Source organism: Rhinolophus hipposideros (assembly GCF_964194185.1).
Source record: "Rhinolophus hipposideros genome assembly, chromosome: 1".
Lineage (NCBI taxonomy): Eukaryota > Metazoa > Chordata > Mammalia > Chiroptera > Rhinolophidae > Rhinolophus > Rhinolophus hipposideros.
Window position 1 is genome coordinate 85141232 of NC_138047.1, and position 25943 is coordinate 85167174.

The window sequence follows — 25943 nt, forward strand, 5'->3', positions numbered from 1 at the left end:
TGATACAGAAGTAGATAACGATGTGGATTCGGGTGGACCAGGAAGTTGAGGTAATTTAGCCTGAAGAACTGCCTGAATCTGGCCCGCCCTGGCCAGCCCGGCAGGGACTCAGAGCACAGTTTCTGGGAACACAGAATCTGGGCTGGGATGGTGACAGTTCCAGACATGGCCCAAAGCGCAGCCATCACAGCTCCCCAGCTTCCCTGGAAGGTAGCAGTTCCTAAGAGGTTTCTATTCAACTCTGATTTCTCAGTTACAGAAAATGAGACAGTGGTGAAGACATGCTCAAGGGCCATGTCATTAGCGTCTCTTCAACTAGAAACTGGGTTTCTTGGCTCCCAGAACAATACTCCCCAACTCCTTACACACACACAGGGTCTCACACACACAAACACATACACACAGCCTTTTACACACACACACACACACACGACCAACCTTTTACACACACACAACCAACTTTCTACACGCACAAACCCAATCTTTTACACACACACACACAGACACACATACACAGACACAAAACCAATCTTCTCCACCCCTCTCCCTGGCTACCTTTCCCTCATTCTTCCCCTTTCGGCACGTCACAGTCCTCTGAAAAGTCTTCCCTGACCTCTCCCTCCTCCACATCTAAAGCAGATCCCATACACTTCTTTACCTTTCCTTTGTGGTGGCATGATTTCAAATTCTATTTTCATTTACATGATTATTAAATGTTCCTTTTTTCCCCGTAGGTATTATAAGCCACATGAAGACAGGGACTCTATTTGTTCACTTCTGTATCCTGGTCAGCAGGAGACAGCTCAATGTTTAGCATGTAGTTAGTGCTCAATAAATGTGATAAATGTGTATTCTAAGCATATAGTGTGGGAGAATAGCATTCAATAATTTTATTTGCAAATTCAAGTTCTGCATTTGTGAAAAATACCCAGTATGGGGTTCTGGGAATGTGACTTAATACTTTCTCTGTAGGTCAGGCACATGGGAAATACTCAGTACACATTTGCTGAGTGAATAAGAATTTCTGCACTATTAGAATTTTAATTCCCTTAAGAAAAAAAGTACCTTGCCTCCAAGCCACTCAAAATAATTCAAAGGTATTAATGAAACGTAAAAATAAAACAAACCTATTTAAACAAGCAAATTAAGATTTTCCAAACAATATTTAGAATAAATACTAGACTTCATCAGTACTTTGTTAAAAACTGATTTTAAATGAAAATACTGATCATATAACTAAGGGAGCTTCTGGGATCTTGTATAACTAGAAAACCCAACGTTTAATTCCTGAAGTTTCACACTTTTGAAGTACTTCAGAGATAACTTCTCTTAGATAGGACTCTCAGATACTAAACGAACTTACTAATTTTTAGTACAGAAATCAAGCATTAGCAAACATTTAAAAAGAAAAGGTATCACCAATGAATTGCCTACCTCCTTTCTCAGGAACGGAAATTTGTGAACACATGCATGAAGATTAGTACCATACAGTAGGCAAATATTTTTCCATGTCCCACCCAAAGCAAACAAATGAAAATAGAAACTTCAAGGACAATTATAAAATATCTGAAATTTAAAGACACAGCATCCTTTTCTGCTTTGCATTCCCTCTATCCTTTCATCAGAAACAAATATTCTGTAATCGACCCCAAGTTATAAGTTCTATCAGAGAAACATTTCTGCTCTTTTGATAGTGAAGTAATTAACTTTTTCTTACATTTCTTTATGAAGCAAAAAAAAAAAAAAAGGATGGAAGGTATCAAATGTGTGTTAATTTGGATATTAGGAGACAACACCTTGTCTAGCTCTTAATTAATGGATATTAGGAGACAACACCTTGTCTAGTTCTTAATTATAACTACAGACCCTCACTTTCTAATTCTTTTATGGAAATTTTAATTTCCAATAGAGGCTATTATCCCCATTAATAATCAAAATGTCCCAACATTTTGGCATGCAAACTATATCTCCTCCCAAAGTGTCATAGAGTCGGCATAAAAATGCGTTGTCAATATTCGTTTGGGCAAGTTATGGGGAACATCAAGCCTTGAATTTTCAGGGCAGACTAATTTCAGTCTATCCCGTTGTCTACCTAACATGTTTTGCATTTTATTAGAAAACTTGGTAACTATGTCTCATACCAAGATTACTATCAGTGAGATAGATGATTGCTCAGTCCAGCCACAGCTGGAAAAAAGGAAAACAATGAGAAACAATCTTTTCCGGGTATTTCTGAAGGCACACACACAGTCCAGGACTGGGTTATAAGGATATCGTACCAACTGTCTACCAAGCTCAACAAAGCTGTCATCTAGGAATTCTCTGACTCGAAGGTGTTGAGTGGCTCTCTCACATTGCTTCCTGTTCCGTTTGTAATGGAGGGCTACTGCTTATTCTCCTGTGGAAGGGCATACCCTCCCCCTTACTACAATCTCAGCCTCTACGTGAGGCTCGCTCGTATTTAAGAAGCTACAATCCTGCATTTGTCAAAAGCGTAATTTTCTGAGCTTACTGAAAGGCAGTCGTATATGTAACTGGATGAGGGGAAAATAATTCTTAGTACTCAAAATGTATCCTTACTTTTATTACATGAAAATACTAGATTGCTTGATGAAATTTATAGGCATATCGCAGTTGTTGACACTTAACTATTTTTGTTTTAATAATTATTTTAAGATAAAAATGTATAAATGCACTATATGGATACTTTAAATACAGCATTGTGAGCCCATACAAAATTAGCAATAGAAGGAGAAACTCATTTAAAAGAGCTTAAAATTAAACTTTATATAAAGGTGTGTGTATGTGTAGAGTCTAAAATATAAAACAGGTGGTAATTTAAAAATGGCAATGTTTAAGATATGGAAAATGCTGAGTTGAAATACATTAATAAAACACTGGAAACAAGCGAACCAAATTTGTAAAATGGGAGCAGAACAGTTTCCGACAGACAGCGGCCCATTTAGGTGACAAATGCCAGATGCCAAGTGTAGTTCAGTATAGACAAAAGTATTCTGATTAGCTTCAGGGGAGGAGAAAAGAACCAGGCACCAAAGGTGGAAAGCCAAACACAGACCTTAACAGATGGGGCCATGTGGCTCCCTAATCTCCCCAGGGGAATTACCTCCTAGTCCAAGGACAAGGTAGTTCTCTACCCTCATTTCTGTCAGTGAATTCTAATCCAGAAGCGTCGTTTGCTGGGCTACCACCAAGTGAGGGTGGGCAATCTGAAACATTGCACTGAGCCTACAATCAGGCTGGGGTTGGCTGCAATTCTGTAAGATAGGAAACAGTCCCTGAAACACACTCTGTGAAAAGGGCCCATGTAGGAAGGGAGCTTTCTGGAGACAGCTGGGAGAAATCACTGACATTATCAATTAATTAAAAGAATCTGTGAGTAGTGATGCCATTTCCCTTAGGAAGTCTAGGGTATTGGTATATTGTTGTAGTGACACGGTACTCACTGACCCTCCCAAAATCCGAAGTCCATTTCCCCAGGATAACCAATTAGGTAATGCAGCTGAGTGCCCCTAACTTATTCTTACTGTGTGTGGAGGGGGTGGGGGATGAGGGTGGGAGATAGAGGGTGGTGGAAGCTGCATGAGTGCAACCCAAGTGTGGGAGTCTCTCTCCTCCCTGAGCCGTAGTCCTGCCTCTTGGACCTGAAGTCTAACTAACGTCTGTGGATTGCTTTAATAAGTGTTTTACAGTATGTTGAACATGATGCTGGATACTGATGGAGTCTGAGCACGTAATTTATTGAAGGAGAAAGACAGATTTATTCACTTGACAGTCCAATAAAAGCCAGGTTCTTCATAGATACAGTGAGTGCTAGAGGAAACTTAGCTTGCTACAGTGGAAAGCATTCTAGACTAAGAGTTAGCATATCCCTGGATTCCTGTCTTGGCCCTGCTATTAATTTAGGGTCATGTGATTTTGGCCAAGCCATTCACCTCTCTGGGCCTCAGCTTCCTCTCTGGAGATGTTGAAGTAAATGACCTCTAAAGCCCTTTTTGGGTCTAACACTCTGGAATGAATGTGCTCTGTGTTCAGAACAGGAAGAAATCATTTTGGGATAGAATGATCATGAAAGATACAAGTAGGATAATTTGCTTATTTTCTGCAAAGTTTGATTTCTCAGTTGAAAAAAAAATCTAGAGTACAGAAATGACAAAATGTAGATTGCAAATGTCCCTGGTAATCTCTGCCTCACAGATTCAATGTCAGGAATTTTTTCTTCCAGATATTTTACTTCCATGTACTAATTATAATCATTACTACTGATAAGTGCTAATTAAAATCATCATTATTTGTACTAAATGGAAAACTAAGTGCATATTTCTTCAACACATTTTTAAAAATTTAAGATTCTATCCTGGACATCTTTCTATCATGTCATCACATATATATTTCATTTTTTCCTCAGTGCAGAATATTACATTGTATCCATAAATTGTACTTCATTTAACCGTTGTATAATGACGACATATGAATTCTTTCTTTTTTTCTTTTTGGTCACAAACAACACTGCCACAAAATTCCTTGTATATCCTTTTTCTAAAATTCAATCTTAACACCTCCTCCCTCACTTCCCATTTCCTGTCCATCACTAGGTCCTGGTCATTTCACCTAAAATATCTCAGGAACCCATCCACTTCTCTCCATCTAATTACGTCCACTTTATTCAAGTGGAGAGTCAACAATATCCATGCAACAGCTCCGTAACTGTTCTCTTCTCTCTCCAAGTCTGGCCTTCCGGTTTCCCAAACTACAGCCAGAGATGCAAATCTTAGTACTTTGCTGTTTAAAAACTTCAATGGCTCCTCACTGTTCTTAAGATAAAGACCTATCTAAAACTCACTTTGAGGTATGTCAGTATAGACAGTCTGAGATTTGAGTGTGTTTTTAATCTGCCCCCTAGGATATAGATTAAATTACTTGTCCCAATCAGGAATGCACACTTCAGAGAGGATTAGTACGAATGTTTTTATCAGAAGGCTCTAGTTCAGAGGCAGTTTCTACAGTTATGTTAGCTTCTCTATCTCTAATCAGCACAAAGGACTTTATTTTGTGTGTGTGTGTTGTCAATCTTTTAATTTTTAAAAGATTTTTTATTAAAAAATATAGCTAACTTACAATATTATATTTGTTTCAGGGGTACACTATAGTTATTCAAGATTTATATACCTAAAGAATTGATCATGATAAATCCAGCAACCATCTAACACTGTATACAAAGGACTTTATTAATTAGCAAATGGATGTTACAAGTTATTTTTCCCTGGTGTAGTCAGTTTTGTGTAAGATATGTGGACTGGCTAGAAACAGTGTAGAGGCATTCTCATTCATGTATCAACATGGTAGATGGGTGGCAATCCAGGAACCTGTGGTTACAACAGTTCCCAATGTTTGCTTCTGAAAAGTGCCATGTCCAGTGGCTAGCTTACACGGTTCCTGCTGATTAAACTCTTAGGTTAGCTCAACCTTGCCTCTAAAGAGTGTCCATGAAATATATAGTTGGAGAAACTAAAAGAACAGAAGAATGGACTTCACCAAGCTTATAAAACAGGAGGCATGATTGTTTCAATTCCTGCTTACTAATCAATGTTGGAATGTGGGGGGCTGAATTGAGCTGAAGATTAGCTTTTGGAACAAGTGTGAGGCAGTGAGGAAGGAGACTTTTACCCTCACCCATGCATGTCTCAATGTTGGAGGTTTCAACATCCATCCCCCAAAAACCCCTAAAGAAATAAGAAGGCCAGACTGGTTGAGGTCAGATTACAGCCTGTGGCCTACAAAGTCCTGCATGATCTAACCTCCACCTACCACCTACCTCTCCAGGTACTCAAGGTACATTTATACAGTAGAGTATTACACAGCCATAAAGAAGAATGAAATCTTACCATTTGCAACAATATGGATGGATCTAGAGAACATTATGTTAAGTGAAATAAGTCAGACAGAGAAAGACAAATACCATATGATCTCACTTATATGTGGAATATAAAGAAAAGAATAAATGAATGAATTGATCAGAAACAGTCTCAGAGACATAGAGGAAAAACTGAGGGTTGCTAGATGGGAGCGGGGGTGGGGATAAGGGGGAAGGTGAGGGGATTAGAAAGCATAATCGGTAACCACAAGATTGCCATGGGGATACGAAGTCAATTTGGGGAATATAATCAATAATGTTGTAAAGATTTTGTAGGTAATCTGATGTCTCATTAGGGAGACCACCTCAGGGATGATGTAGATACCTGATCACTGCACTGTACACCTGAAGCTGAAGCTGAACAATAATGAATGTCAACTATAATTATATATATATGTGTGTGTGTATATATATATATGTATTATTATATATGTGTATATATACACACATATATATAATTATAGTTGACATTATATGACATAATATATATAATATGTATATATATAATACACATATATATATATATATATATAATATACACACATAGTTACAAGAAGTGGAGTACAGCATTAGGAATAGAAACAGTGGAAATGTAATGGCTGTGTGCGATGTCAGAGGGGTAGTGGATGGGGGAGGGGGTTATCACTGTGTGAGGGATATAAATGATAAATGTTTAACTAGTACTTTTGTGCACCTGAAACTAATAAAAAAAAATAACCCAGACATTTTCAGGAACACTGCCACCTCGGAGAGTGAGCATGCTGGGACTTCCTTTGCCTGCTGAGATCGTTCTCACCCTTCCTCAGGGAAGCGGTTCCTGCCTCTCAGAACAGATCACAGCTGGCATCGCACCCCTCACCGTGCCCAGGACTTGCCTCCTTGCAGTCCATACAGGAATGAACAGTGCTGTGCCTGTATGGATACCGCATTGGTGACACTTAAGAGACTGTGTCCAGGTCCATTCTGGTCACCTTTGTCTCCCTACCACCTGCCACAGCCTCCATCTGTTCAATAGAAGGTTGTTTAGATTTTAGTCTACACAGCATTAATGGGGAGGGGGAGAGCTTTTTATGTCAACTAAGTTATATTCAGTGGAGTGAGCTCTCCACAGTGAAAACACTACACACACACACACACACACACACACACACAAACACTGGGGGTGCCAAAAAGTGTATACAAGTGACCACTTTGGTCAGCGTTGCTCAAACAGTAGTTCTCCATAATCAGAAGTGTCTGGACGTTGATGGTAACCACTTTGAGCACCTCTTGTAATTGCAGAAGTCAAACGTGACTTGTATTCATCTTTTATCATCGAGTACCACACATTTAATTACAATTAAAAATGTGTACACATTTTTGTGGCTCCATATACACATATACATATATAATTTATGTTGAGTCCAGCTAAACTCATAAAGTGAAGAATGAAGAGTATATAAAATACCACAGCTGAAGCAATGGCCCTCTTTTAAATACTACAAATGCCAACTTACTTATCTTGAAAATTCTTCATGGAAATGAGGACCAGAAGAAAAACTGCCTTCCTCATCTCTCATTTCTCCATATCGTATAATTTCTTTTGGCTTCAGCATTTACCGAATGATCATTTCAACTTTCCAAATAAGTTCTGCTTTCTCACAGAACTCCACTTTTACTTTGTTTCCTTAAAACTAAGTCATTGCACCGTCCCAACTTCCCACTGATACAAACACAGAACTGTCCATTTCGACCCAATGTTCTTCACATGCTTGAGGTACAGGAAGCATTTACAAGTACCCTTGGTCTAAAGCTTACACTTTACATTTGAGAAAACTGAAGGCCATAGAGGCTGAGAATCCGATTTAGTAAACATTTACGGAGTACAGACATATGCTTGGGGAAGCAATTAGCTTCCCAGTTTTATAGATAAGGAAACTGAAACCCAGGGAGATTTGTGATTTCCTCCTGAGGTCCCACAACAAATGGCAGAGAAAGGATTCAGGCCTTGGGGAGACTCCAGCCCTCCTTCCAGTCTCTCCTGGGAGAGGGGCTCACACCTTTTAGTCCTCTGAGACTCACTCAAGAAGTGCATTGGACCAAACGGCTTAGTGAAGGACAGACACCCCCCACCCCCACCCCAGGTGTCTTTTCAGAGGGCTCACACAAACTAAATAGATGGTGAGCACCGGCAAACAGAAGTGAGGAGAGATTTAATGGGACCAAACAAGCATATGATGCTGTCATCTGTGTTTGAGAGGATGGTTCTGATGATTTCTGACTTCTGGGCGTGTGTGCATGTGGGCCTCACCTAGTCACACCTGCCATTAAGAGCCCTGCAAAGTGCTAAGGTGGGGAATTTTTGAGCTTTTATTTGTTTGCTTGTTTTGCTGTTTGTCTAATTCTTACAGGACAATTGTCTATCAAGGTTTGCGACTTCAGTAATTTTACTTTCTTTAAAGCTGCTTTAGCTTTTTTTTTGGGGGGGGCGGTTATATAAGTCACACTCTTTTGCCCTGTTAAATCTTTGAATTTAAGCAGGGTATTTAAAAAACAAAAACAAAAACAAAACCTCTGGCTTTCTCCACACCAGTGGGCTGTGACTTCTCCACCTTCCTTTGATTTCCGGCTCACCGTTCCAGAGCCACAAATTAGCCCTGTGCTTCAGCACCAGAAAGGGTTGCATCAATAATAGAGCCAGAACTCATTTTAGGGCAGGGTATCAGGCCTCCTCAGTGGACTTCTGAGGTTGGGCCTCTGTGGGGTGGCAGTGTCTCTCTGAAGCTTTCATTACGTCCACTCCTAGAACACTTGGCTTCTTTCACCAAAACCAAATCATAGTGAGAATCATAAAACTTGCCTCATCAAGTTGAAAAGAGAATGCAAATATATTGTACTTTGTAAACTAAATCTTGACTGCCTAGCCAATTAATTCTTTTATGATTCTCTTCAGCAATGACTGTAGCAGTAAATACATTTTGTTACATGCTAGGCAGCTAGCAACCCAGGATTCAAACCCAGGTCATTTTGACTTTAAAATGTTCACAGGAGCTCCCCCAACTTCCTCCCACAGCATCAAAAACTGGGAAACAGGACAACAGGGAAAGGAATTGCTCTTGAAGTAGTTTAGTCAGAGTGCAGGGCTAGGGGTGAGGGACAAGGGGTCCAACCTTAGTCTGAGCTGTCCTCATGGCATGCCTAGATGACAGCAAAATCTCACAACCCATGTCCCGCTCCCCTCCAGCCCACCCTCAAGGCTGCCTGATTAGTCTTCCTAAAAAGCACTTACTCAGGATCTGAGGTGATCCTGTCAGCCTCACACTATTTCCCTCTACTCCAAAAGCATGCCCCTTCTGGAGTGCAGGAACTCCTTCTCAGGCCTGGAAGACTCCAGACTCAGGCCCTATGCTCTTGCTGTTCTCCCTGCCTAGAAGGTCCTTCCGCTAGCCCGACTGATTAGCAGTCATTTCCGCCATCATGCTCCTTTTAGCGCAAGGCTTCTCAGATTTGACTGTGCTTGTGAATCATCTGGGGGTCTTGTTACAACGCAGATTTGGATTCAACAGATCAGAGGTGGAGTCCACGCAGGGGCCATCACTCACCAGGGGCATCTCCTGCCTAACGCAGACTAACGTGTCTGGGTTTCAGTTTCTTCACCTGTCAAACAGGCATGCTCTCAACCTCTAGCGCTGGTGTGAGAATTCAGTTAGGTAAATTATGTAAAGTGCTCTGCCAATGTGGGAGATTGCAGAAATGGCCACAATTCTCCACCCCACATCATTCTCTTGCCTTGGTTTTAAAAGAGTTTGGAAGACAAGCGACTTGTGTCCGTTTTAGGCTTGGCCTCGAGGAGCATTGCTTCCATGTTCCCCCTTACAACTATATTGAGCATGCCCAGTGATAGGAGGCATGAGGCCCAGCGGCTCCCCAGCTGACTTAGTCAATGGTCTGCCAATACTGAGAGGCAGAGCCACCCTGGTGACCACAGAAGCCCAAGGGAGCCCGGACAAGCCCAGCAGATTCTCCAGGCCCAAACCGCTGAGCCACTAAGTCATAAACTAAACACATGGTGGTTGTTTCAAGCCATTGTGGTGTAGAGTGGCTTTTTACATGGTGATAGATAAATGATACTGTATATATAAGTTATTTCTCCATAAATAGTGGCTAAATGTTTTAAGAAAAAGGTACTTAACAGAAAATGAATTTTCCATACCACTAAAATTTGCACTTTTGGATCAGTTGTAAAAAGATACCTGAACTGGGAATTGGGACTTTTAGACCCTGGTTCCAGTAGCTTTTCAGTGAGAGGCCTGATGACCTTGGACACATCATTTAATCTTTTTGAGCCTCAGTTTCCTCATCTCTAAATTAAGGTGGTTAGACCAAATGACTTCTAAGGTTCTTTTCTAGCTCTAAAAATGATTGACGATGCATTTTTCTAAAACACGATACTTCCTTGCTAACTGATAGTTCTGAACCTAGTTTTTCTTTTCTTGTAGACTTAAGATTTATTCACAGACAACCTGCCTGTGTTGCCTTCGCTATTGAGCAGTTGGTTGTGGCTACGTTTCACACTTACAATAGTCATACACTGAACCTATAAAGGCGGGCCTTCTTCCGTGGACCAGGAACCCAGATAGCCAAGCTCATTAGGAATCAAAAAATAAATAATGCCATATAAGTTCTAGTGAGAATCTCAATATGTGGCTCTTAACAACTACCGTGTTTCTTTGAAAATAAGACCTAGCCGGACAATCAGCTTGAATGCATCTTTTGCAGCAAAAATTAATATAAGACCTTATAGTAAAATAAGACCGGGTCTTATCTAACATTATCTTATGTTAGATAAGACCCGGTCTTATGTTAATTTTTGCTCTAAAAGATGCATTAGAGCTGACTGTTTGCCTGGGTCTTAGTTTTTGGGGAAACACAGTATTTGCAAATGCAAGTGGACTTCTTTTATTCATTTCTAGGTTGCAATAAATATTCTGGAGGAATGAGGTTTTATAGTTTGATCACCAAATAAAAGGGATACTGTTTTACAGCCATTAATATGAATCCAATCTGCCTTTGTCATACATAAATGACCCAAGATATGTTCTCAATTATCAAATGCGGGGGCGGGGGTAGACTTAACACAAAAATTAAAAACAACTTCAGAACTTGTATATGTAGAGATTGACTCTGGGACTAACAAACAAGTGAATTACAAATCTATCCAAATGCATGTCACATAAAAGCTATGCATGTGGCAGTGAGTCAATCACTGAGGTGACTTTTCTTCTATCACAGGCAGGCAGCACTAGCACATGCTCTAACACTGTATTCCAGCAAATATAATACAGGCGTGCCCATAGCGGGTTTCGTTCCAGGCCACTACAACAAACCGAGTTGTCATTTTTTTGTTGGTGGAGGGTCTTGCCTTCAATTTTTTTAAAACGCAACATCTGTGAAGTGCAATAAAACGGGGTCTGCCTGTACAGTCATCTCTGTGACATACAGCAGGCCATATTGTGGACAACTTAAAAAAAAAGTAAAAAAGGCTGTTCTACTGCCCACATCCACTACGGTTACACCATCGAGTCAGGTATTTTTATTCCTATAGGGGGTTAAGCTAAATCAGAGAACGTATATACAATATGAGGAGAACAGTTTATCTTAACTTGGCCTTCAGATGTATATATTTAAATCTCCATACATAAAGAAGCACTGGGTTGTTGAAAGTGTGAACTATATTTGGCTCATTCTCTATCAAAAACTTTTTTCTGTGATGGAAACAAACTCTGCAGGGCCCTAGAATAACTTTAGTCAGTAAGGAAAGCATTGCAATGGGACATGGCTTATGGTTATCTACCTGGAACAAGTGTATTTCAAAATGGCATGTAAATTAACTTTAGAGACTTGAACTGCCTAATATATTCTGAGTTAATAGCTTAAATACCTTTGCCCCTCTAAATAAGTTAATAGCTTAAATACCCTTGCCCCTCTAAATATCTTTTGAATCAATTCACTTCTCTCTCTCCTCTCATGGATGTTTACAGCAGTTGCCTTGCTTGTATCTTCCCTGTTTCATTCTTCTCATTGCAGCCAGAGTGAACTTCCTAAAATAGAGACCTGCTCTACTCAAAATCCTCCATGGCTTCTCTGAAGACTGTAAGATCCCTGAAGGCAAGGACTGTGTCCCCAGCATCTCGCTGAGTGTCCGGTGTCCCTGTGTCTACACACATGCCGTCTCCAAGGCCAGATGAAGGTTTCATTTAAGTTGAGAGAGCTACTTGTACTCTGAACAGAACAGTGTTCACTACTCGTAGTGAAATTTGAGACGTGATATTCCTTTTGTCTTCTTATGCTAATAATATTCACTGCAGCTCAGGGGCGTCTTTTCTAAGATGCTCGCCTCCCCTGAGTCAGTACTTTAAATTCTTTTAAGTATCTTCGAGAGGACACATATTCGTCTGATAGGTATGTTAATATACTCAGGTGAAAAGGGTGCAAACAGATAAAATATTTCATGCTATCCTCTTAAATAGCATTCAGGTGGTAACCAGACTACGAAAGGCTACAACTGGACGACCCACCTGACCTGCAGATGGGTGAAGGCTCATGTGTGCTCTCCTGTATGATAACCTATCAACTCTTTTCTAGATACCTAGAAAGTTTATCTGCAACCCAATAATCAATCTAAAGACCAAAAAAGGAGGAAAAAAATGGCAGGAGCAAGGTATTACTTAACCAAGATCCCCAAAGAGCCCAACATTCAGGGTTATTGGAAAAATTGTGGAACTAGGGGAGTTCGAAACATTCCAGGTGGAGGAAACCCAACCACTGGGAGGCTGGTATTCAATTATTTGGAAACTAGAGTCCATTCCAGTCAGTGGGCTCTTGGGGCACCCAGGGCAGGGAAGTTCTAGAAGCCAGGAGGGCAGTATCTGCCCTGCCTTGGGCTGGGGCTGGTTTCCCACCAGAGCTTAGCCAGGTGGTGTTTCCAGGCTCAGAGAGGTACTAAGTGCAATTGTCGTGCAGGGATTCTAGTCCTGCTTCTGGCACATAAGAACGCAGGATATGGTGAGGCCAAAAAGGAACACCCACGGAGCCATAGGTAGGGGAGTCAAACCAATATATTCTCGTTGGCGGCTGGGCTGGAGACACAGGAAGCAGGATCTACATAATCTGCAACCCGCCGTCCTAACAGCAGTCCGTGCTTGCCAGACACCATCTTCTTGCAAGCCCCCAATTTTTTGCTAGTGTAGCCACAGTAGTTATATTAGTGGCCAATGGCTTTCAGGCTACAGCTGAAGGCCAACTAGCCACAGCTGCTGGCCATCTGATCACAGTTGATGGCCATTTACTACCCGAGCCAGCACCTTTCTATGTGAGGCCGAGAGCCTGGAACCTGCTTTTGGGGGGCTTTGTCCCCACAGCAATCCTTCCATTTTTTTTTTTTTTTTAGGTTAATGAACATATTTAGTTGATATACAAGTTTCTGTTTTAAATTCCAGATATGCAAAAGCTCTTAGTACACTGGTCACAATTATCTTTCCATGTCATTAGATACCTAAATCTTTAGAACCATTGAGGACCAGGCCCGGGTGCCAGGTGCCCTGAGACAGGCACTTGTCACAAACTTGCTGAAGGAAAAAGCAGGATTAGGAGGGACTTAGACTGAACAAAGAAAGTAAGACAAACGTGCCTTCCTCTGTTAGTGTCGGCTCCATTTCTCCTCTGTCAGCAAGACAGCTTTCTTTCACTGCCTCTTCACACTTCAGAGAAATACAAATAATAACCCCAGAACTTTACCCTTAGAGCTTCAAATGATTGTTTCAATGATCTGTCTCACGACTGTTAAGGTGTTCTTTAGGCATGGGTGGTTAGCCTTAAAAGGCTTTAACATCTGTCTCCTCCTTAAAATAGCATTGGCTGGAGGATTAAATGTGGGAATAAGTGGCAAATATAGAATCTATTGTCTTTAAAAGCAGCAACAACCACTTTTTTCTCATTCAGCTCTCCAACGTTTCTCATCTTTTCACCAGCCATTACTTCTCACAATAGCTTGGTTACAACCACCCAGGACACTCATAAGCCATGTGAAAAGTGCCGTCAGTAATTCTATTAGCGACAGGACGAAAATAAACACCCTATTCTTCTGATTTCAACCACCTCGAGGAACTCGGACTTCCTCTAAATTCCCAAGGCAAACATCTATACCACAATGTAACATAAAATGTACTAAGTTACTAAAGGGAGTTTTCTTTTTTTTTTTAAGTTTAATTACAGTGCTGGAGAAAAAACCCAAAACAATGATTTCTGTCTTACATCACTGGAAAACTTCTTCAGTGGTGGTTTGTGAAAATCTCACCTCATCAGAGCCGCCAAGGGCAATGAGACCCAAGTAACCGACCTGGCGGTGCTTGCCTAAATATTAAATATTCAGCAAACAGTTTGTGACCATTTACGCGTTTGCACCTGGCACCCTCTTTCAACACGTGCTGCTACCTAGCGCTGCACCCTCTTCCCCCCACCCCTGCCCACCGCCACCCAGAGCGTCAGCACCTCAAGGGGCAAGTTCTGGGACCCAAGGACATTTCAAAGAAACAGCGGCGGTCACATTCCATTTCCGTTTTATTAAAAAAAAAACAACTCCAATGCTTACAAATGGGGGCAGGGGGAACTTAGAAATACGTATGGGAAAATCTCGTGCAGTGTTTCCAATTCAAGTTCTCAGCCTCTGTTGAAAGTTCATTAAGTAGGGATTTAAAACCCAAAGCGCTTCATACCCCAACGAGATGCCCAGCTGTACAAACCGTCTTGCTCTTTAGTTTGGGGAATTAGTCAAAGTCCCCCGTCCGCCCCTCCTCCACGACTTTGCCTCTCCTGGCCTGTGTTGAACGACGTGACTCTTCCGAAGTAATCACACTGAGAATCACCTCACCCCATGTCCCCCCCAGAAAAAGGGAATAAAGAAATCAAAGTGACCCGCGAGAGCCGGGGAAATACTGCCCCACAGCCTAATTCGCCAAAGGCAGAGCCCCTGCCCTCCGCAGCGCAGCGCGCGACGCGCAGGGCGACAGACGGTCCCTACCTGGGGCCGGGCGGCGGCGGCGGCGGGGTGGCGGTGCCCATGGCTTGGCCGGCCTCGGGCAGCCGCGCCGGGAAACTCCAGCGGCGCAGCGCCGCCCGGAGCCCGCTGCGCCCGCTGCGGCCGCCCGGGCTCGGCCATTGGGCCCGCGCGTCACGTGGCCGGCCCGGGGCGAGCCTCCCGGCACGTGTAACCCTTGGCCAGCGCGCCCCCCCTGGCGGCCCCCAGGCTGCAGGCAGGCGCGCGCGGGGCCTGGGGACCCTACTGCCGACGCCCGCGGCTGGCGCATCCCGGAGCTCGGCCTCCGAGCTCCCACAGCCAGGTAGCACGCCCGCGGCCTGCCGGGGCTGGGAAACTTTTTAGTGCCTCCTTTTCTGTCGTGCTGGCGGGGGAGGGGAGCTTCCTAGGGCTCAGGACGAGAGGAAGAAGATACATAAATGCACCCGTGGTACATAGATCTGTGCCCCTCACCGCCGCGCACTGGCGTTTTTCTGTCTCCTCTGCACCACCTGCTTAGACCTGGTGTGTGACGACAGCCTGCCTTTGAGATAGGTGAGCTGAGAATCAGCGCAGACGCTACCGTGATAACTCCCAGGGAAGCTGCACAAACTTGCTGCTTGCACCCTCAAGGCCACCGCGGGAGTTCCGCGAAATCGTGCTTCGCCGCCCCGCCCCGGGCCCTCGTTTCCTGGGGTGTAGGAACCTCGGCTGCAACACCTCGTCCAATCTGCTGAACTCGACGCCCGTACGTGTTGCAATCCACGCTCCTAAGGTGGGGGGAGAACTGTTTCTTTACCCTCAAATACTACTTAAGCATGGGACATTCTTTTCACCTGCGCTGCTAAGTAAACTCTGGGCTTGACAGGAAAATGTATTAAGCAACTGCGCCACCTAGCTTACCTAACTCTGTGTTTTCCCCTCCAAATCATCCAGGGAGAATCAGGATGAACCAGGATGCTGGAGAAGCAACGGCACAGAATGCTATTGGAAGACAGACATACTGCCCTTAGTTTTGAATGCGTCCACTTTAGTGACTTCAGCTCCATTTACAAGACATGTACCTTTGTGGAGTAAAACTCATTTTCTGAATCTCCTCATTCGCGTAGTAGTAGCTGTATGTTTTAAAATGATAGATTTATGAGGGAAGTTATATGCTGTTTTAAATCATTTTCTGATTGAACGGTTTGTCACCACTGCAAGCTGACACTTTAGTAATGTCCACAGGATATTGGCACATTTGTCAGGTTATTCTGACCAAAAATACTTTGGTATTTATCTTGGGTTTTAAAGTGTGGTTACCAAACTAGCAGAATCATCAGCACCATCTGGGGGAAATTTAGTAAAAATGAAAGTTCTTGGGCCCCACCCCAGACATATCAATTCAGAAATAGTGGGAGATAGGGAGAGTGAAGAGATCTGTGTTTTAACAAGTGATGCACATTCCAGTTGGCAAACCATTGCTTAGTATGCTCAAGCGGCTGTTGAAGCTCCCCTCATCTAGTAAAGGCTGGGATTCTATAAAGCCAGAGATGGTGGTGTTATTATTGGTAATCTCAAATTACCAGTGTTATATAATTTGTCATATTGATACACTGAAACCCAACACTCTGATGTGTCTATATAAAGTGTAATCTGTACTTCCTGCAGATCACACGGAGTGCTAAATGATTTGTGGGGTCCTTGTGAAAAATACAGAACAAAAATCCATGGTTTCTTGATGCATGCAGGAATGAAAACATAATATACTCAGTTTTCAAAGTGTGTTCATGTTTTCATTGGCATATAAATTGTTTCCAACTGATGAATCATGGAAGCTAGGAAAGCTAATTTGAATAATTTGTTAATATAGTTCTAAGTTTGTCACTATAATTCTAAAAAAAAGACACAAATTAAACAAGTGTATGCTATTGGCTTATATCCCCAAAAAGCACCGTATGAGGCATTTTAGGGTCAGCCCATTTCGTATCTCCACCCCTCATACTAGTCTTGATGTGGCCTCTTCGTTATATCCTTAGTTATAGTGGTTCTGTGCAGCTAGTGTTCAGATGAATCTTGAGGTTGGTTGTTCTATAATTTATTTGTAATTGTGGTGTCATCCTGGGATGCAGTAGGCATAGGAAGCATTTACCTATTCCGCCATCTTGAATCAAATCCCCCATGAGGCATTTTACTTTCGAGAAAGAGATTCTTTATCTCAGCTGGATTCTTTATCTCCGTTGGATGGATAGCATATTTCCAATTGCCTGCATAGAGGTCTTAACTTTTGAACTCTCTAGGTCCAACTTTATTATTTCCGCAACTTTCATCTCCTAACCTATCCATTTTACATTTGCACTTCTGCTATCCACCCAATTTCAACTGAAAACTGAAATTATTTGTTTTCCCGCTCCTTCATCACCCACCACTGTCAGTTAAGTCCCTGAAGTCACTCTTGAATTGCTCTCCCTTTTAGCATTCTCACTGCCACTATACTAAGATCAAGTTCTTACACTTTCTATCTCAGATCATTGCAATGGGCTCTTTACTGGTCTCCCAGCTTCTGGTCTCTTCCATCTCTAATCCATCTGACAGAGTATTGCCTGAGTCATTCTAAAATATCATTCCAATATGACCATTCTCCTTCTTAAAATATTTTTCACGATTCCATTGACTACCGAATAAAGTCTAAAATCCCAACATAGCATTTGAACTCATCCAAAATATGCTTCGACTCTCCCTGGTTTTGCTCATACAGATCCCTTCACCTGAAACGTCTTTTCTGACATTCTGAGAGCTAAATCCTACTTATCCTTCAAGCATCAGCTATGTGTCACCTCCTCTTGAACACCCTTTTTGATTACCAGAGTTAATTGCCCCTCTGCAGTGTATTCACTTTTCTTAATAACTTTGTATCACAGTCTGTCTTACATCTGATTTACTTGTGTTTCCTTTAGATTGTAAGGTTCTGGCAGGAATTGTATGTGACTAATTTTCAAACCACCTTAGGGCACAGTATAATGCCTTGGACATAACAAGTATGCAGTATTTGTTGTGTTTTTGAGCCTAGGATAGAAGATAGTTAAACAACAAATTCTATGTATAGGAAATGCTTTAATGCAAATATTGATGGCCAGCTTATCTACATTTTCTCTGAGAACCAAGAGAGAAGAGGCTATAACCTTCAATGAGTCCAAAGGAATTCCCCAGCATGGGTAATAGAATCATTTTCAGCGGGAGTAAATTTTAAATTAAAGTCAGTCTTGAGGTCACATGAAAACGGAGGCAATAAACCCAATGGCTATTCTAATTGTTTTCTTGACACCTTGATTTTAAGTTTCTCAGAGAATAATTGTTTCATGAAACTAGGTACAAGGTTTCACCTGATTATTTCCTTGTTATCATCACTTAAGCTCTCATTGCTGCCCTGTTTGAAACAATTGTATGTGTGTGGGGGAGGGAGGGGTGGGAGTGGATTCTCAGATCCAAGAGGCAAGAAACAGAAAAAGTACATATGGGAGAATTCCCCATGGCATCTTACCTGTAGAGAATCTATGAGTAGGATGACTCCTTTGTTATCCTTCCCACTTCCACACCCAGCCCCAGAGGAAAGCACACTGTAAATTCAAGAACTTACACATAGAACTGTTTCCTCTTTTCCTGTTAAGATTTGGAAATCCTAGAAGGCAGGAGCTATTTTATTAACCTTTGCATTCTTGGCAAAATGTAGGCCCCAATAAATCTTTGCTTAATGAACAGTACATCAACTATTGCAGTGCACCTGAAAATCCTGAGTTTGCAAAGACCTCCAGTGATCTTCAGAACCCAGCCTGGTTTCTCGTCTACAAGTAAGAAAACGTCTTATTATAGGTCATTATCAGTAAGTGCCTACTGGATACGCAATACTATATTTGTATGTGCTTTGAGAAAGTTGACAAAAAAGACATTGATGTTACATTGAAATGCTGTTCAGCTATTCTCCCTGGACCTGTGTTTCTAGGTTTCTTCATATGTAAATTTGGAATACTAACAGCACCTACCTCATAAAGCTGTTGTGAAGATTACATGGCTTAGTATATATGAAGCTCTGAAAATAGTACCTGGTGTACAGTAAGCATTTAGTAGGCATGAACTATTACTACTACTACTACGGATCTCTAACTATATCTAAGTTGGGGGAGAAAAACATACACCACATATCTACATAGTTTATCTTTTATTCATACAAACAAAACATACACAAGACTGTATATTGTTTGAAGACTGCAATAATTTTCTAGTGTAACAACTCTGTAACAAAATTTAACTAAAAGTAACATTTATGAAAATATAAATCTCTGATTGGGTAATTCTTCCCAACAATACAAAGTTTACATAAAAACATTCAATATGAGCTATCAGTTGCAAACAAGTTAGGAAAAAATCATTCAAGTCACTTGTTAAACTCTATTGGCTGTTACACAGAACATTCACACACAACATTTAATCCATCTAGACATTTAATTTAGAAATATGTGCCATGGAGGTCCAACTGATAACGACAGGAATAAGATGTGTTGCCTCCAAAGAGCTAAAAAAAGCATTGACTCATACTATCAACTGCAGGCGATCGCACTCTGTACGTGCGCTGGGCCTTATCGTGGCTACGACCACCCTCCCTGGCTGGTAGCCAGACGAGGAGGAACATACTGGAAAAGTCTTTCACTATGGAGTTGGGTGTTTTATCTGAATCATATCTCTTTCCAAAGTGAAATACAATTGACTTGGATTCTCTATGGGTTAGATTACATTGTTTCTCCAGTGTCAACAGTCAAGATGTCACTGCATTTTTTTCTTATATTGCTCCCCAATATCCCTACAGGGGCTATAGCAGATGCTATCATGATCTTTGTTTTGCAGTTTACATAAACAATACAGAGGGGAGGTTAAAGATCTGCCGACAGATACCTGATGAGTTCATGGCAGAGCTGGACCGAAAGTGAGTCAGTTCCTTGTTCATTATTCTGCCTTCTCTAGTCACTGCTGCCACTTTGAAATCAAACCAAACCAAACCACCACTACTGACACACTTTGGAAAGTTATCCAAGGACATGCCAGGTGGAGGATATGGAAGGGAGAAAATCACTCTCCCCTTTCGGGATGTGGTATTTTCTTTTAAATAGATAAAGTAGTTTTTAAAAAAGATTTAATACATTTCACAGCTTCTGCTTTGAAACAGAGAAGACTAGAAAAGTCTCCGAAGAGTCCTCAATTGGAAAGGGTGACAGTTAAAGAAGCATACATACTGTGTGTAGAAGTAAGAAAGTGATTACAAACAGGGACGTTAAAGAACCATTGGACACCCTTAAGATTTATGGAATATTTTAGCACAAAAACAGGCATATTTCAGTTTGTCCCCGAGTATTTGGTCATCTATCTGCATTTTACACAGGAAAAAGGAGGAATGAGAGAGTAAGGCAAATATCATCAGTATACCATAGATGGCATGTTGAGAAAGCTTTCTTTCTATTAAGATTTACTGCAGGAAATTAGGAAATAATTTATGCTTCCATACAACTGACTGAATAGCACACACTTTTGTTAATACAATGATAGAAATGAACAGGTGTTTGGACCAAATCTGTAATGCCCTTTCTGTAATTCTTCCTTACACCCAGCACAAATAGGTATTTCAAAAAGACATGAGAAGATTATGGATTCTTATTAAATGTGTTCTTTTGCAGCCCAGGAAATAGTTTAAAAAATACTGTGTTCCGTTATTCAGAAACCCTCGCATGCAATTGTCACAACTACATTTTCACGAAGACTGACTCTGTGTGTTCAGTAGCCCTATGATAGTGGTAGGTAGTTCTCGTCCCAGTCTAGTTTGTGGCCTCTCATTTCATGTCCTTTCTCTTGTGAAACTGGGGGTACCTCTGGGCATTTTTGTTAACATTATTTTGCACCTTTAGACCTTCCATCTACAGACTGGGTTTACACAGTTGTCAGGATTGTAAAATGTAAAGAGAGATTAAGGCTGTGTTTACATATAGCCACACAATCACGTGAAGTCAAATAGCTCTTTGTGTTCACAATTTCAACCAATTTCTGTAGCAGTACTTCCAGTCGAAATGGTCTCTAGCCTCTCTCATCTGAAACAAGGGGGTGAGTTATGCTGCTGCTTTCCACACGATTTTAAGACGACCCTCTAACCTCCAGCTGATGGAGCCATTTACATACGATTTCTAGAAATTCTGTCAAGATTTCATGTCTGGATAAACTTTGACAAAAAGACCAAACTCAGAACCAGCTTCACATTTCTGTACATCTCATGAGCACGTTAATAATTAACAGTGGAACTCTAGCATCTTTCCCATCTCTTCAGAAATGAATTGTTTATCATTTGGGATACAGAAGATACTGTTTTGTTTTTTGTTTTTCCTTTTCTACGTGTACCATGTATTTCTGGTGAGCAAGATACACATTTTGTCAGTTGTCAGGGGCATAGCTGTGGCCCCTGGATTCCAGGGCAGAGCACACCCGATCATAGCAAGAATTGTGTTTCTTGGAGGGTGTCGCCTCGTTGGGCTCAGAGGAGTCACTGACGGTGATGGGACTGTCTCTTGCAAAGACCTCAGTTGACTCTCTCCATAAGCAATCTACAGATGTTTTGAAATAGTAACTATTACTTTTTGGTCTGGAGGTCTGTGTTGCATTGTTGAATATCTGTCTGCTATTTGAAGTGGCAATTTTAATCTTCAGTGCGGCGTCGACGCGGTCCACTACCGTGTATATCCCTATACTCCCATCATCAAAACCCACAATGATGTTGAGGTGCCTCTGTGAGAGGGCAAGAAAAGTTGGTGTTTTGTAAAGGGAACAAGCACCGATATTTTTTCCGTCGGCCAGTCTCATTACAATTAAACTGGATATTGCCCCGTTTTCATCCTCTTCCTCCCCATTTCGGAAACAAATGTAGACCAGGTAGCGACCATCTCGAGACAACTTCTGGCGCCAGATGACCCCAGAGGCGTGAACCACCCGTAATTTACCGCTGTGTAAGTCTAGCACGTTGATATTTTCATCTCCCCGGGATATAATGCCTAGCTTCCCATTGGGAGAAATTTCAAAATCCTCTAGATTTTTCAAGAAGTTGTTTGGAAGCTGCACACGGCGACAGATCACTTCGTCTGTCAGACTCCAGATATTCACCGTCTCGGCTGATGTGATAAACACGATGATGTCCGGGCAGTCGGGGATCAGTTTAAAGTTCACAATGGTGGTGCCATCTTCACAGCAAAATTTCTTGGTGATACTTCCTGTCCACAGACTGACTGCCAGCACTTTGCTTTTGGTCATTCCCACCACGAAGGTATTTGCAGAGGTTATAAAGGCATTCTGCAAAGTGGTCAGAATGTTACAGACCCGGTGGCCTGTGGCCAGTCTCCAAACCCGGGAGGCATTTTCCTCACAGAGAGAGACCACAAACTGGTCATTGTGTGTAATGAGCAGCTGGGATATTCTCTGCCCATTAATTCGGAAGAGGTTTTCACCACTGCTGGTGTGCCAGACGTACTGGCTGCTTTTGTCATCTGATGTCACCATGATGTCTCCAGAGGACGTCAGCACGCAGTGCTCAACGATTCCTTCATGTTTAAATACCGCTTCAATGAACCCACTGCTGAAGTTCCACTTATGAACACAATCAGAGCCATCGAGGGAGTAAATGATTTCCCCTCTAGCAGGTAACACTAGACTCTGGATGGGTTTTCCAGTCTTATCTATGTTGGACATAGCTGTGATTATATCTATGTCCCAAATGGAAAGAACACCGCTGGTTGATAAAGATAGCAGCATGTTGTGGTGACTGGATTTCACCAACTTAACTATGGTACCTGAGATTTCCTGTAAGCTTGCCATACATTGTCCTGTGTCCCGCCTCCAAAAAAACACGGCTGAGGTATTTTCCATGGTCGCGATGATGCAATCTCCATTTTTGGACAGCACGGCAGATATAAAGCGTTCGTTGTGCTTAGCTCTAAACTTTTCAGCCACCTTCCACATGCCTGTATCTAAGAGCTCAATGCTGAGGGCTTTGCAGATCAGAATTGCACTTTGGTCCTCTGAAAGTTCAATGCTGACCACCTCGCTGTCTTCTCGCCGGCAGTCAAAGTCATCAGTCAGCTGGGGGTTGGAAATGTCCTCGGTATTCCAAACAGAAAGGCTTCCCTCACTATCTACCATGACCATTTCTTGAGCCGTGTCCAAGATAAGAAGAAACTTCACAAACCCACCAGAAAATTCAGATGTCACCGTACATAACTTTTCTCCACTCCCTAAATGAAATATGGTGGTGGTGTTCAAGTATTGTCCACAGAAAGCATACACGCCATCCAGAGAACACTGGACACAGGTCACTTCATACCAGCAGTGGAACTGGTAAAGGGGCCATCCGTAGAGCAGATCGATGACAGTGACATCTTTGCTGGCTTCAAGCCATGCAAGGGCGTGGTGGACGGACAGTGTGAATCCATTGATGTAGGTGGAGCCACTTCCATGCTTGGTCCCTTTGATTTCCACTTCAGACAGCAGACAAGAATTTACATTGTCATAAATCAACAAGGTGTTATTTGTTGTAGCCACCACTAGATACTTTTCATCACTGGTGAGTTTCATGCCCAGGATGACAGACTGGGCTGTTGTGATTTGCCTGAGTAGTTGACGGGTTTCCACATCCCATGTGCTGATAGAACCATTTTCTAAAGCTGTGAGAACAGTACTGGGGTTACACGTAGGCAGAATCTCAGTGACGTGCAGGTGACTAGATGACAAGGGAAGACGCTCTGGGCTATATGTCACATCCATGGATGAATGTAATGGCACAATGGAGCAATATTTGGGCCCGTCTTTGTCGCACTCTAGTAGAAGGTGTCTCAGTTTGGGCAGGGAACTTATGACAGGCAGCAATCTTTGCTGAAGCTCTGCTGAAAGGGAGCCGGGAAAGGCAATGACCTTGGTTTTGATGCTGCGGAGGGTGCTCGCCAGGAATTTCAGCTCCTTCTCTTGTGAGTAGTTGTAAGCCAGCTCGATGTCTGAAAGCACTTTGTCAAATTGGCCGATTTTGATCATGGTGTAAAGCCAGCTGAAATTCATGATGATGCCATAAAGCAGGTCATCGGTTTTTCCACACCTCGTCAGATGGTACAAGAGCTCTGACATTTTCCGATGATTGACGAAAAAGATGTCTGGTTCCAGTGGATTACACTGGAAAACCCAGGGCTGTTCTGGGGCCTGCCTGTCAAAAGAAGCCTGTTCCATGAAGTGCTTTTCTTCCTCAAGTAGGCTTCTGTTCTCCAAATCAAGACAGCCGTTCAAGTAGGGATCTTCAAGGCAGAAAGCTTTCCTCCTCCCCCCTGACCAGACCCCTAGAAAATAATCTGCCAGGATGGTGTGCATTTCACGTAGGTCACTGTCGCCCTGCAGATACAACTTCTGGGCTATGAGCTGTAGGTGTCTATTGGCCCAGACCAGGAGTGTGACGTTCTTCACGTGTCTTTCTATTAAGTATCCACTAAGACCCTCCTTGAGCCTTGCGATGTACAAGTAAGGGACTCTCAGGGGATTGCTGGGCCTGGTGTTCTCATTGAGCTCATTCATAACACTGTTGTCTAGAGCCAACACGTCCTCCAGTTCCATTTCACTCAAACCCATTTTGGCCATGGTGATGTAACCAAGAGCCCTGGAGATCAGTTTCTGACCACACTTCTTCTCCAAGGACCAGAATAGCTGCTCTATACTTTCATGAACGGTGACACAAAGGGAGGATTCATCAACATCTTTGTGAGATCGCCAATATCTCACCTCCCTGAAGGTCAGGTTCACAAACATGGGCAGCGTGCACTTGGAGAACGCATTGTTCACGTATATCTGCTGGCCCGATGTGACCTTCCTTTTGACTCGCAGTAGCTGGTGTTTGAGGACCTGGCTGCACATCTTCCTGTCCCTGGCAGTCAGCTCGATGTAATTGTTTTCTTCATGGATAAGGCACCTTAGTTTCTGCAGGATCCCGTGTTTGTTGGGCAGTGTGGAGAGGATTATCCGTACGAAACGGGGAAGGTGAGCTGGGAGCCACCAAAGCTTCCTTGCCTCATCACTCTCAGAGAGCTGCTCTAGGGCGTCAAATATTATTACCAGAGGTCTCTGCAACGAAGACTCATTCAAAAGATTTATAAACAAGTCACGGAGGTCATGTATCTTCTTAGGGTAGCTCTGAACCAGACAGCGGTAGTTAACTGCCAGTTGTTCGCAAACACTTACAAGGAGAGTCCTGAGGTCAGTGCTCATGTCTGTGCTTCCTAGAAATCGCACAACTATTACGGGGTCCGATTCTGGTCCTGTGTCTTCATGTAGCCAGCCATAAGCCTAAAACATAAACGTGGCGTTCAGAATGGTAATATACATTCACATGGTCATACACTACGTTTCTTATCTCCGTAGGTTAGACTTCTGGTAACCTTGACCATGCAAAAAGTAGTCTAGAACCAGGAAACGGAAAAACCTTGTGAGAAGGTCAAAGAACGATCATAAAACTCATGCACTTAAATCTATGGGTGAGACCCTCAGGATTATGCTATTAAAGGTAATAAAATAGTGATTACCTTTTATTAATAAAATAGGGATGGCAACCACGTGGCAATATTTCGATCGTATTTTAAAAGTTACAAAGTGTTTCATAAACAGTAAGTCTGAATCTCTGATACGGTCAGTTTTTCATCGCTGCAACCCGTTTCCTGGCATGGTTGTCAGCAGATAGTAGGTTCTTAGTACATATTTGTTTAATGAATAGATTAAATAATGGTTTAAATATTATAGAGTCAAATACTTTCATTAGTTGAGGTCATATAATGCCGTCTACGGCTGACCAAATTTCTAGTTAATTAAAACGTGATAAAAAATACTCAGTACTAAAATGACACTGAATATAATCTTTTATGATTCAGA

The 25943-nt window shown here is 42.2% G+C and overlaps 2 protein-coding genes across 4 annotated transcripts in view; both read right to left on the reverse strand.

Annotated features, from left to right (window-relative positions):
* The window catches only part of PGCKA1 (PDCD10 and GCKIII kinases associated 1), a 79351-nt gene extending 64207 nt beyond the window's left edge, over window positions 1-15144 (reverse strand). The window contains exon 1 of one of the 2 annotated variants that reach the window (XM_081051534.1): window positions 14991-15144. The gene's annotated coding sequence lies outside the window, so the exon portion shown is untranslated. Of the gene's footprint in view, window positions 1-1434; window positions 1497-14990 lie in introns of those variants that run through there. The other variant, XM_081051539.1, reaches the window with a different exon arrangement.
* Window positions 15145-18969: 3825 nt separating this feature from the next.
* Window positions 18970-25943, reverse strand: part of NWD2 (NACHT and WD repeat domain containing 2) — a 165138-nt gene continuing 158164 nt past the window's right edge. For both annotated transcript variants that reach the window (XM_081047818.1, XM_081047819.1), the window contains one exon: window positions 18970-25364. In XM_081047818.1, coding sequence (XP_080903944.1) covers window positions 21432-25364 — 3933 coding nt within the window. In that variant the 3' untranslated portion in view covers window positions 18970-21431. The remainder of the gene's footprint in view (window positions 25365-25943) is intronic.